General features: G+C 41.1%; 1 protein-coding gene and 1 long non-coding RNA gene across 11 annotated transcripts in view; one reads left to right on the plus strand and one right to left on the minus strand.

Annotated features, from left to right (window-relative positions):
- pidd1 (p53-induced death domain protein 1) overlaps window positions 1-12781 on the plus strand; it is a 66815-nt gene that overhangs the window by 48059 nt on the left and 5975 nt on the right. For all 7 annotated transcript variants that reach the window (XM_059975518.1, XM_059975521.1, XM_059975522.1 and 4 more), the window contains 3 exons: window positions 713-820; window positions 2041-2104; window positions 12595-12721. In XM_059975518.1, coding sequence (XP_059831501.1) covers window positions 713-820; window positions 2041-2104; window positions 12595-12721 — 299 coding nt within the window. The remainder of the gene's footprint in view (window positions 1-712; window positions 821-2040; window positions 2105-12594; window positions 12722-12781) is intronic.
- LOC132397152 (uncharacterized) overlaps window positions 1-12781 on the minus strand; it is a 55503-nt gene that overhangs the window by 9204 nt on the left and 33518 nt on the right. For all 4 annotated transcript variants that reach the window (XR_009513278.1, XR_009513277.1, XR_009513276.1 and 1 more), the window contains exon 2: window positions 1166-1418. This is a non-coding gene — a long non-coding RNA (uncharacterized LOC132397152). The remainder of the gene's footprint in view (window positions 1-1165; window positions 1419-12781) is intronic.

Consider the following 12781-nt stretch of genomic DNA (forward strand, 5'->3'; position numbering starts at 1 on the left):
TGTGTGTGTGTAGGTGTAGGTGTGAGAGATGTATGATGTGTGTGCATGGGTGGGAGAGACACTTGTTTATACGATAGGAATATGGATTGGTAAGTCAATTTCAGTCCTATAGAAATGTTTTTCGTAGTGGTTCCTGATTATTCCAGATTTTGATTATTATGCATTTCTGCCCTGCAAACTAACACTTAACTGCTCACTGCCACAGAGAGGTTTTTATTTTGCCACTTTCTTCATGATTGTTCTTAACATTTTAAAACTGTTAAACCATCCATGGGCAATGAGACATGAATGTAAAATGGTTTGGCTTCATTTGAAGTCTCAGTCTCATTTTGTTCATTTTTTTCTCTACTATCAGAAACAGTTTAAAAATGAAAGAGCGTTAATTGACCTCATGACAGTTATCAATCATTGAGTAAAATAGTAAGTGATTGGCAAAGTCCCTTGTCATTAAATAGTTCACATTTCCCCTTTGGTTTACTGATCTTCAATTGAAATAGCAGATAGGTCATTAACTCTTGGCCTTTGCTCAGGGCAGAGTTGTTAGGGCATAAACTAGGAGGATGAGCCTTCATTGCTGAGAACTATCTTACTCACACCTGTAGACACAGGCAGATTGCCCGTTGATAATGCTTAACACCAAGTTCAGCATAGCTTCATTGCAACAAGAACTGCAGATCACGGGTGCATACTACATTACTGATCTTTATTCTAGGTTTCCTTTTACAGAGGGTCCTTGCCAGAAAATGTACCTGAGGAGGCTGCTAAGAAAAGAAAAGGCCCGGATTCGATGTGGCTGGCCACTTTGCCAATCAAATTGCCAGTAAGCCACTCCTATTTTGTTGAATGTGTTCTTTTCCTCTTCAAACAATTGAAGCAAAATTAGATATTGCCTCATTCGTACATGCATTTTAATTACATAATGTGTTTGAGGAAGGCAGCTGATTGTCTAACCGCTCTGGAATTACTGTGAAGTTCAGTTGGTCATTCTTGTTCAGGCTGACAATGTAAGGTTTGCCAAATGTGGTGTGATCAGTGTTGCTGATTTGTGAGGTGGCTGAGAGTATAATTAGCATAACCTGGACTGTACACAATTTTGTTCAAGCAGTTATATACATGTCTAGAATTCTAATTACATAGCACTTTACTTTTGGTCAATTTCACATACTGTATATCCAAATGATATTTTTCCAGAGTGAAATGCAGATATGATGGTCATTGACCCAATTCATAGAATGCCAGAAATTCCACTGGCCACTTCTTGGAATGAACTGTTTTCTGTGTTGGACTAGCATATGATGATGTCATTTCCTGTGCAGCAATCAGAGTGTGCCTAAAGGAAGTCAGTCCATGAGATCCTGAAATAATCATGTCTTTGGGTCAATCCAATTTAGTTTTGGTAGCTCTGCTTTCTTGAAGCTCTGCAATTTAAAGAGAGCAGTCATGAGTAGGTTCCATCGTGCACTGGGAACCTGTCACAAGGAGATAACTAACTTACAAACCCAAATTAGTTCCTCCCAACAGAGTTCCCAAGGTCCCAACAACCCTCCATCACTGCTGTTCACAGTCCTCTTAATGATCTACCCCAATACCACACAACCAGTTAATATAGGTCGCAGCACCGCCAATCATTGACAGCCAAACCCTACTCCACTGCCCCTCCCAGCCCAATTCATTTTCAGTTTCCAAAGCCTTACTCTTTGTCATTGCTCTCTGGAACCACAGAATTTTCAAATGAGTGTTGCATGACTAAAAGCCCTTCTCAGTGATGGATGAATATGCTACTTTAAGTTAATTTCTCTGCCATGGTAATGGTAAAACGGCTCTTTCTGTTAATGTTGCATGTTGAGGATGGCATGTGATGGTGAAGCACCTCCTCATCGCTGCACCAAAGTGCTAACCAATCTACATCTTGGATTCTGCCATGGAGAGTGGCATGGTATTATCCTAATTCTGTCAACTGTTCACAGCAATCTTTTTGCCCAGGGTCCTTTTCCTTGAAATTAACACTTTCTTGTTAATGGCTGGTTTACTTTTTTTTAGAGACAAAGATCGAAGCATCAAAATGAGTTGAGAACTTATCCACCATTAAACCTAGGTGATGAAGGTGAGACTATATTCCTTCCAAGTTTTTTTTTTTCAATTTTGTGCTTTGTATTTCGTAATGGAACCATGTTCTGGACTTCTGTTTCCAATGTTAGTCAGCACCAGGAATTACCAGAACAAGGAATTTTGCTTAAAACTTTAAAAAAAGGCTTTAATATGGCTAAAAGTTGGGTTCTGATATTTCTCATTCTCTTCCACGCTAACATCCTAATCTCGATGGTGATGATAAGTGTCGCCTGTGGATGTTTCCCCTTCAGTGGGCATATAGGTATTTTCTTTTGAACAGAATCCGGCATTGAAATTCTATTGGGTTATGCACTAATTTATAAGTAATTCAATTGGGAGGTGAAATTAAGGATGAATTACATGCAGTGCATTGCAAAGTCCATGATTATCCCCCCTAGCCTTTGTGTCTGTGTCATCCAATTTGCAAAAAAAAAGGAAATTCACAGTCTGCTGGGATGCTATAGCATGGCTTTATTCAGGGCTTCAATGTCCATTTCATTTCGATCGATTTGAAGTGAAAATTTGTCCATTGGGGCACTCTCCATTTAAACCCCAAGCAATCGTCCAGAAAGGGCAACTCCAAAACCTCCACATTCCAACCTGTTCCCCCTTACTCCCCACTTATCTTCATTGCCCGAACCCACGAGTTTTTTGAAAGCCCTGATCCAGATCCACAATCCAACCGCATTTCTTTGTCATTGTACGACAGATTGGGGATAACCACAGGACTATAAAACATAGGAGCACTATTAGGCCATTCATCCATCAAGTCTGCTCTGCCATTCCATCACAACTGATTTATTTTCCATCTCAACCCCGTTCTCTTGCCTTCTCCCCGTAACCTTTGATTCCCTGACTAATCAAGAACCTGTCAACCTCCATTTTAAATATACCCTATGGCTTGGCTTCCACAATCGCCTGTGGCAATCAATTCCACAGGCTCACTGCCCTCTGGCTAAAGGAACTCCTTCACATCACTCTTTTAATTAGATGACCCTTTCTTTTTTAAACCATCAATTTTGGATAAGGCTTTTTTAACATGGAAAATTAAGGGAATAAAAACTTTTTTAGATTTGTTTTTACAAGACTGTTTAATGTCTTTTTCACAGTTAATGGATAAATATGATTTCTTTTATACATATTTTTTCAGGTATTTACAGGTTAGGAATTTTTTACGTGATTTTTTTATCGAATTACCCCTTGGCCTGCTCTTTAAATTTGGCTTATGTTATTTTTCAGTTTAAACCTTTTCAAAAACGATTAATAGCTATCATTTATAAACAGTTAATGAATGCTCGCATGTCGCCTAATGATAGGGTTCAACGTACCTGGGAAGTAGAACTTCAACATTTACTTTCAGATAATCAGTGGAGTAAAATTTATTATTTAGTCAATAATTCATCTATCTGCGCACACCATACCTTAATTCAGTTTAAGATAGTACACAGGGCCCATATGTCCAAAGATAAATTGGGGCATATTTTTCCTAATATATGCCCTATTTGTGACAGATGTAACGCAGAAGTGGCTACTCTAACTCATGTTTTGGTCATGTGTAAGTTTAAATAATTTTTGGAGGGATGTGTTTGGAGTATTATCTGAAGTTATAGATATGGATGTTCAACCTAATCCACTTACAGCAATTTTTGGGATTATTCCAGAGGAAGCAAGCAAAGTGTCTGCTTCCACCCAATTTTTTCAACTTTACTGGCTCGAAGAGCTATTTTGCTGCACTGGAAAGAATCTAACCTGCCCACAGTTTTCTATTGGCTCTCCTCCATTATGTCATGTCTGAGCTTGGAGAAAACTAGAAGCCGGACATTTGATACATCTTTTAATTTTGAACAAGTCTGGTGACCCTTTATTCAATATTTTCACATTATTTAATTTATTTTTACTTATTTATTTTTTTATTCTCTTTGGGGAAAATCGTTGTCCTTGAAGGTTCGGAGTTGACTGGAAGGATGTGGGGTTTTTTTTCTCTCTTTTTTTCTAATTTTATCCTCAATTGGACTGCCCAATCTTTCTTTTTCTTTCCTTTTTTTTCTCTTTCTCTTTTTTTGTTTCAGTTTAGTTAGTGGGTTTTTTTTTCCTTATCAATAAAATTTCCAATTTTTTTTATGATTGCTATGAGGAGTTGTTTTTTTTTACCATTGTATATATAACAGCATAATATTTTACCTATTTGAATTTGACATTATATACTTTCTGTTTTTACTATTGCTGTTTGTATGTCTTTTATATTATCTACTTGTTAAACTCCTCTTCCAATTTGTGTATTCTTTATTTGGAAATCAATAAACAAGATTGAAAAATGGAATGAAAAATGACCCTCTATTTGCAGGCTGTGCACGCTGGTTGTAGATTTTCCCACTATAGAAAATATCCTCTCCTCATCACTCTGACTAGGCCTTTTGATATTTGATAGGTTTCAATGAGATTCCCTTTCATTCTAATAAACTGCAGTGGGTACAGGCCCAGAGCCATCAAACGCTCCTCATACGTTAACCCTTTCATTCCTGGAATCATTCTCATGAACCTCCTTCAGACCCTCTCCAAATCCAGCATACCTTTTCATAGATACGATTTCCAAACTCCAAGTGTGGTCTGACCAAAGCTTTACAGAGCCTCGGCTTTATATTCTAGCCCTCTCAAAATGAATAATAGCATTGCATTTGCCTTCCTTACCAGCGACTCATCCTGCAAGCTAACCTTAAGGGAATCCTGCACATGGACTCCCAAGTCACTCTGCACCTTTGAATTTCCTCCCCATTTAGAAAATAGTCTAGGTCTTTATTGCTTCTATTAAAATGCATGTTCATACAATTCCCTGCACTATATTCCATTTGGCACTTCTTTACCCATTCTCCTAATCTGACTAAGACTCCCTGATTCCCCAAAAGTACCTGCTCCTTCACCTATCTTCATATCATCTGCAAGACAACACATAAGAAAACCATCAATACTGTCATACAAATCATTGACATATAACATGAAAAGAAGCAGTCCCAATACCGACCCCTGCGGAATACAACTATTCACCAGCAGCCAACAAGAACAGGCCCCCTTTATTCCCACTCTTTGCCTCCTGCCAGCAGCCAATCTTCTATCAATGCTAGTACCTTTCCTGTAATACCATGAGTTGTAGAATCATAGAAATCTACAATACAGAAGCAGCTTGTCTTGTCCATGCCAAACCATTTAAAGCTGCATGGACAAAATTGACCTGCACCCAACCCAAAGCTCTCAATACCCCTCCCAACCATGCACCTATCCAAACATCATAAATGTTGAAATTGCATCCATCACTTGCACTGGCAGCTCATTCCACACAGACATGACCCTCTGAGTGAAGATGGCTCCCCTCATGTACCCCTTAAACATTTCATCTTTCACCCTTAACCCATGGCCTCTAGTTGTAGTCTCACCCAACCTCAGGGTAAATGCAAGCAAGTTTTTTCCACTATCTATATCCCTCATAATTTTGTATACCTCTATCAAATGTCCCCTCAATCTTCTACGTTCTAGAGAATAAAATTCGATCCTATTCAGTCTTGCCTTATAACTCGGGCCCTGCAGTCCTAATAACATCCTTGTAAATTTTTTCTGTACTCTTTCAACCTTATTTACATCCTTCCTGTAAGTAGCTGACCAAATCTGCACATAATACTTCAATTAGGCCTCACCAATGTCTTATACAACTTCAATATAACATCCCATCTCCTGTGCTTTGATCTGTGAAAGGGACTTGTCAAATGCCTTGCTAAAGTCCATGTAGACAATAGCCACTGCCTTGCATTCATCAACTTTCCTGGTAATGTCCTCAAAAAACTCTATACGATTGTTTAGACACGACCTACCACACACAAAGCGATGTTGACTGTCCCTAATCAATCACTGTCCATCCAAGTACTCATTTATCCAGTCCCTTAGAATACCTTCCATAACTTTCCCACTACTGATGTCAGGCTTACCGCCTTATAATTTCCTGGCTTATTCTTAGAGCCTACCTTAAACGGCAGAACAACATTAGCTATGCTCCAATCCTCTGGTATCTCACCACTCACTAAGGATGATATAAGTATCTCTGCCAGGGCCAATGCAATTTCTACACTCAACCACAGGGTATAGTGTAGTGATCCCCCACCTCAGCCATAGTCAAAGGCAAGATCGACCCCCAGATCGATTAGTTACACGCATGCGCACCAGGGCAGAAGAGACCGGAAGTAAAACCCCACAACCCGAAAGTAGAAATAATGTATAAACACCAGGGGTACCCACCCATTTTTGCACCACGGACCGGTTTAATATTGACAATATTCTTGCCGACGGGGGGTGGGGGGGTAGGGGTGTTAAACACGACAGGAGTACAGCGATATTCGAAGCAGGTACCTTATGTCCAGTCTATTCCACAATTTAGTTTACATGGCTCTCAGCACTTAGCTTCTGTCCCGCTTGCTTACGTTTATTCTGCTCAAAAAATTCAGCGGGTTTGTCTTTAAGTGCGGGATGCTTGGACTCAGGGTACCGAAGCAGTTTTGAGGGCTTCATTGCCTCATTAGACAGCCAGTGCAGCTGGCAGTGGGTGGGGTGAGAGGACAAGGTCAGGGCCGGAGGTCCCTGCTGGAGCCGCGGCGGTCGCAGTCCAGAGAGAGCTACCGAGCGAGGAGAGCGACAGGGTGCCCGCCCGCCCCCCTTGTAGGGTCTATCGGCCGACAAAAGTTTGTTTTAGTAGATCGCGGCATGGCAGCTGCTCTGATACTTACGGAACCCTGAGCCCGAATTAGGTCGTCTGCGAGTATTTTAGCACCGGGTTCCCCACGAACACTCGGTGTGGTGAACAGGTTTAGAGGCTGCGCCCATCTGTCCGCACTTTGGGCCGATAGCAATGGCACTTCCCACTGGCTGCACTCCGGGCCAGTAGCATTGGTGGTTCCCGCCAGCCGCCAGAGGCAAACCAGTGATCCCCGGCGCAAGGGTGACACTGCGTTTAGGCGACCGATGGCCTCGCGTGCGTTCAATTTCGACAGTGGTCGTGACAGGGAATGGGGAAAGGTGCAGCTGACTCATATTGTTTCCTTGCGGCCCGGTGGTTGGGGACCACTGAATTACACTGTGTAAACACAAAGTACACTGCAGATGCTGTGGTCAAATCAACACGTACAGACAAGCTGGATGAACTCAGCAGTCAAACAGGTTGACTGCTCCTTTCAGCGGATGCTGCCTGACCTGCTGAGTTCATCCAGCTTTTGTACGTGTTGAATTACACTGTGTAGTGCGGGGAGCTACACGCATGCGCACTGGGCAGAAAGAACGGAACTAAAACCCCGCAACCCGGAAACAGTCTCTCAACAGTATTTGTGTATTTTTTCTTCTTTTTTTTTTCGGGATCTACTGGGGAAGTCTCAACGATCGATGGGTTGGCGACCACTAGTATAAGGGAACACCTTGTCAAGCCCTGAGGATTTGTTCACCCTAATTTGCCTCAAGACCGCAAACACCTTCTCCTCTGTAATCTGTATAGGGTCTGAGACCTCACTGCTGCTTTGCCTCACTTCTATAAACCCTGTGCAAAAAATACATTTAAGGTCTCCCCAATCTCTTTTGGCTCCCTGCCTAGACTACCAAGGACAAAGAACAGCCTGTCCCAATCCACACATGCAGATCCTTCCTGATACCATCAAAATTGGCCTTTGTCCAATTCAGAGGCTCAATCCGAGGACCAGATGTATCCTTTAACATAGTGCGGCACCTTGTCAGAGGCCTTCTGAATATCTGAAAATCCAAGTAAACAACATTTCCTTTGTTTATCCTGCTTGTTATTTCCTCAAAGAATTCTAAAAGATTTGTCAGGAAGATTTCCCCTTGTATGTCTCCAAGAATCCCGAAACCTCATCCTTTATGATAGACTCCAACATCTTCCCATCTATAGACTAACTGGCATATAATTTCCTTTCTTCTGCCTTCCCTCTTTCTTAAAGAGTGGAGTAACACTTGTCATTTTTCAGTGCTCTGGAACAATTCCAGAAAGTAGTGATTCTTGAAAGATTATTACTAATGCCTCAAATCTCCTCATCTCCCTCTTTCAGAACCCTGAAATGGAGTCCATCTCATCCAGGTGACTTATCTAAATGAAGCACATTAATGTGGCAGACATGCTGCAGAAAGCCTGTTCTGCTGTGCACGGTATACTTTGCATTGGTATACCCTCAGAAAAGAAATGCTTTCTCATTTTCTCTTTCTCCCTCTCCCTCTCTTCCACACACTCTCACTCTCCCTCTCTTCCACTCTCACTCTTCCACACTCACTCTCCCTCTCCCCACACCCTCTCCCTCTCTTCCACACACTCTCACTCTCCCTCTCCCAAACAATCTCTCTATCCCTCTCTCCCACACACTCACTCTCCCTCTCCCAAACAATCTCTCTATCCCTCTCTCCCACACACTCTCCCTCTCCCTCTCCCACACACTCTCCCTCTCCCTCTCCCCCACACACTCTCTAACCCTCTCTCCCACACACTCTCCCTCTCCCACACTTTCTCTCATCCCCCTCCTTATTTTCTCCTCCTTCTCTTTCTCCCTCACTCTCCCCCTCCACCCCCCCCCCCTTATGTGGAAGGAACAAAGTGAGTATAAACAATGATCCAAATCCATTTTAATCAACAGTAAATACAAGCATTGGCAAATAGCCCTGAAGAATCTAAATGTGTGGGACTATTTAAATAACCGGCAGTTCATAGATTTTTAACACTGATGGTAAAAGCCAAAGATAGACCAGTCATGTCAAGAATGCAGTTGTCATGTATTGCTTTGGTGGATTATACGTCAGTGTCAGGTCATGATCTCGTGAGACATGATTTAAACAAATATAATTTCTCCTTACTGCTTGGGTCTCACTGTTTATTAATAACCACAATATGCTTATTCTGGAGTTGAATATTTTCTAACTAAAACTGAATTTGCAGATCATCATCAATTTCCATATTAATTTAGACATGGGGATTGATGACTGTATATTGCCCTAGTGTTTGTTAAGTGTAGGAATCTTGGGGTCTGGGTGGTTAATGAGGATCTAGGGAGAATAAATTGAGCTCACTGTGGAATCATATTAGAAGTGTGTTTGATGGTTAGTCTGGACTCAATGGTTCAAACGGTCTCATTTTGTTCTGTGGGACTCGAGCTCCCTGTCTGTATACTGGTGTTCTTCATGATTTTGGAGATTATAATTCCATTGAGTAAATGCACAAAGGGAAAATTGCAAAAGCTTCACCCCAAATAATCTTAATCATGCATGATTAATGGGATCAATGGCTGGACGATCAACAATTGAATGGACAGGTTGAAGAGTGTTTATTTTAATGTTTAGTGAGGAACTTAGAGCATGGATCTGTACGTGCTATGGCCATATCAGAGGCTTGGGTTGAGAAAAAGGACAGGGATATTTCCTTAATTTTCCAAAATGTCTTTGTTTTAAGAGAAGGAGTTAAAAAGGAGGAGGGAAGCTGCATGTTGGGCAACTAATCAGGGACAATATCACAGTTGTACTCAGAAGGAACATAATGGAGGACTCATCCATTGAGTCTATACAGGTAGAACTCTAAACTCAAATCACTCTGATTGGATTCTACTACAGACTCACCCCCAAAAGCCACCAGAATCTTGAGGGACAGATAGGCAGGAAAATAAAGGAAGGTGCAAAGACAACAGAGTTGTTGCAGTGAGAGATTTTAACTTTTGTAATATAGTCACGGATCTCCTTAGTGCAAGAGAACAGAATTTGTGAGGTGCATTAGAAAGGGTTCTTAAATCAATTTGTGGATAATCCAAAAAAAAGGAGGGTCCACACTTGACCTAGTGTTGGTTGATGTGACTGATCCTTCAGTGGGAGAACAGCTAAAATCAAACAGGTCTCTTGAGGATTATAACAGATCAAGAAAAGAGCCCAAGAAAGGAATTAAGAGAGCCGGAAGAGGTTATGAAAAGTCCTTGGCAAATAGGATTAAAGAGAATGCCAAGGCATTACATACATACATTAAGAGCAGGGCCTCCCAAAAGTTCAAAGTTCAAGTAAATTTAATATCGAAGTACATGTACGTCATATGATTTATTTTCTTGTGGGCCTACACAATAAATACAATTAGTTCAATAAATCCTGCCCCCAACAGGATGGACGAACAACCAATGTACAAAAGCCAACAGACTGCAAACAGAGAAAGAAATAATAATAAGCCACCATATCGAGAATATGAGATGAAGAGTCCTTGAAAGTGAGTCCACTCATTGTGGGAACAGCTTAGTGATGGGATGAGTGAGGTGGTCCAGGCGCCTGATGGTTGAGAGGTAATAACTGTTTCTGAACCTGGTGGAATGGGCCCTGAGATAATGTTACAAATCAATATCATGAAATAACAGACAATGCACCATATGCAATTAAACAATTTAGCTTTATTATTCTTAATTTGACTAAGGGGTTAGTAACATAAAACAAAAAGAAAAGGGCCCATTTTAATGAAACAGTCTAGTGTGCACAAGTTGGAGCTCACGGTTTCTCTTCTGCTGGTCCTTCATCGATTTCCCCGGGCTTCGTCGACTCCCGGCCCCAGTCCAAATCCAGCCTTTCGGGTGTCCACGACCTCACTGTTCTGTCATCTTCTCTCCCCATCTTCCGTCGAACAAAAGACCCAGATCACCTCAGTCGCAGGCACACAACACGAAAACACACTCCCTTCAATGGACATCTCACATTCCAAACCCCCCGTTATCTCTAGTCATAACCCAAACACTGCTTCTACAGAAAGACCATTACGTTAGCAGTGAAACCTTTCCCAGGGTCTTACACAGCTTTATAAAATTCTGGTTCAGCCACGTCAACGGTATTGCATTTAATTCTGTGACCCCATTATAGGAAGGATGCCAAGGCTTTAGAGAGAGTGCAGTTACCAGGATGTTGCCTGAATTAGAAGGCATGTGGTCTAAGGAAGGGTTGGGCAAACCTGGGTTGTTTTCTCTTAAGTAACAGACTGAGGGTAGATCTGATCGAGGTTTATAAGATTATAAAAGGCTTAGATAGTGTCAACAGCCAGCATCTTTCTCCCTGTGTTGAAATGTCTCATACCATAATGTCTCATTAAAGCCAGGACCAATAAGCTCTGGGACAGCTTCTTCCACCAGGTCATCAAACTGATTAATTCACATTGACACAATTGTATTTCTAAGCTATGTTGACTTCTGTTATATATCTTACTGTATACACTATTCAGAAGGAGGCGCAATGTAAAGATTTTTACTCCTCACAAATGTGAAGGATATAAAAAATAAAGTCAGCTCAATTCAATACCAGACAGCATGTATTTCAAGTGAGGAAGTAAGTTCAAAAAAAATGTGCAGGGCAAGTTTTTTAACATAGGATATGGTAGGTGCATGGAATGCAGTGCCATGGGTAGCAGTAGAGGGAAATATGATAGAGGCATTCTTGAAGCTCTTGAATGTGCAGGAATGCAAGGGACAGAAGGGATTAGTTTAGTTGGGCATTTGGTTACCGATTTAATTTGGCATAGCATTGTGGGCCAAAGTGTCTGTACTTGCGCTGTACTCTTCTACTTTCTAGTCTCTGGAGAGAATTATAAAGCTACGTCATGCAGTTGGAAAAAGGAATTATTCACTCCTGGGACTAGATCTTGATCTGGAAAGTAACCTTGAAGGCTGATTAGAGGTTCACATTGATAGGTCTCCTGGCTGTACCATATTTTTGTGCGTTTTAAGAAAGCAGAAGGTCTTGTCTATTAGGAGCAGTTGATGGTAGTTTGAGATGCGTGGTCGATTGCTCTGTGAAAGCCGTCACTGTTGTTTTTGAACTACCAGCACAATGCTCTATTACTGATGTTGCTGTCTATCCACAGAGACAGATGCTGAAGTAACTATGCTGTATCAATGCCTGTATTTGACCTGGTGCATTGAAAAATGTCGATTTACTGTTTGATGGCATAGAGTCAACCTGTTCAGTCTAGAAAATTACACAAATGTGTTTGAACTGTACTTTCTGTTATTGGCTCTGAGTTAGAATGGTGAGGAAAAATACTGCAGATTTGAAAGATCAGATAGATTTTGTAATACAAATTTATGAGTGGTAATAAGATTTTTGTTTTCTCATGGCAAGGTGTCTGAAACTAGCAGTGTAACATAAAAGGGTCAGAGGGGATTTAAGAAGGATTTTGTTTTTATCGGGAGGATGGTTGGAATCTGGAAAGTGCTCCCTGAAGGGATGGTGGAAGCAAGTACACTCAGAACGTTTAGATATCTGGACAGATAGTTGTACAGGCTACTGAGTAAGTGCTGGTAAATGGGTAATTGATGATTAGCATAGATATGGTGGTTCAAACCACCCTGGGCTGTTTAAAGATGATTCTGTGAGTTCATATGTACACACAAACACAACCTTCTTCTTGATTTGTTGCAATTCTAAATAATTTCTTATTTTATTGGATAGAAACGGGCTACCTGACTGAAGCTAATCTTCTGAGTATTGCTAGAAGAATTGGGCCAGAATGGCAGAATATTGGAATAAATCTTGGTTTACCTTACAAAGAATTGGAAAGAATAGCATACAACAACAGGTGAGGGAGATGTTTACCGTAGATATTTAATCTACCAGTACATCTTTGGAGTGAAACTGA

The sequence above is a fragment of the Hypanus sabinus genome, chromosome 7 (genome assembly GCF_030144855.1).
Source record: "Hypanus sabinus isolate sHypSab1 chromosome 7, sHypSab1.hap1, whole genome shotgun sequence".
NCBI classification, from domain to species: domain Eukaryota; kingdom Metazoa; phylum Chordata; class Chondrichthyes; order Myliobatiformes; family Dasyatidae; genus Hypanus; species Hypanus sabinus.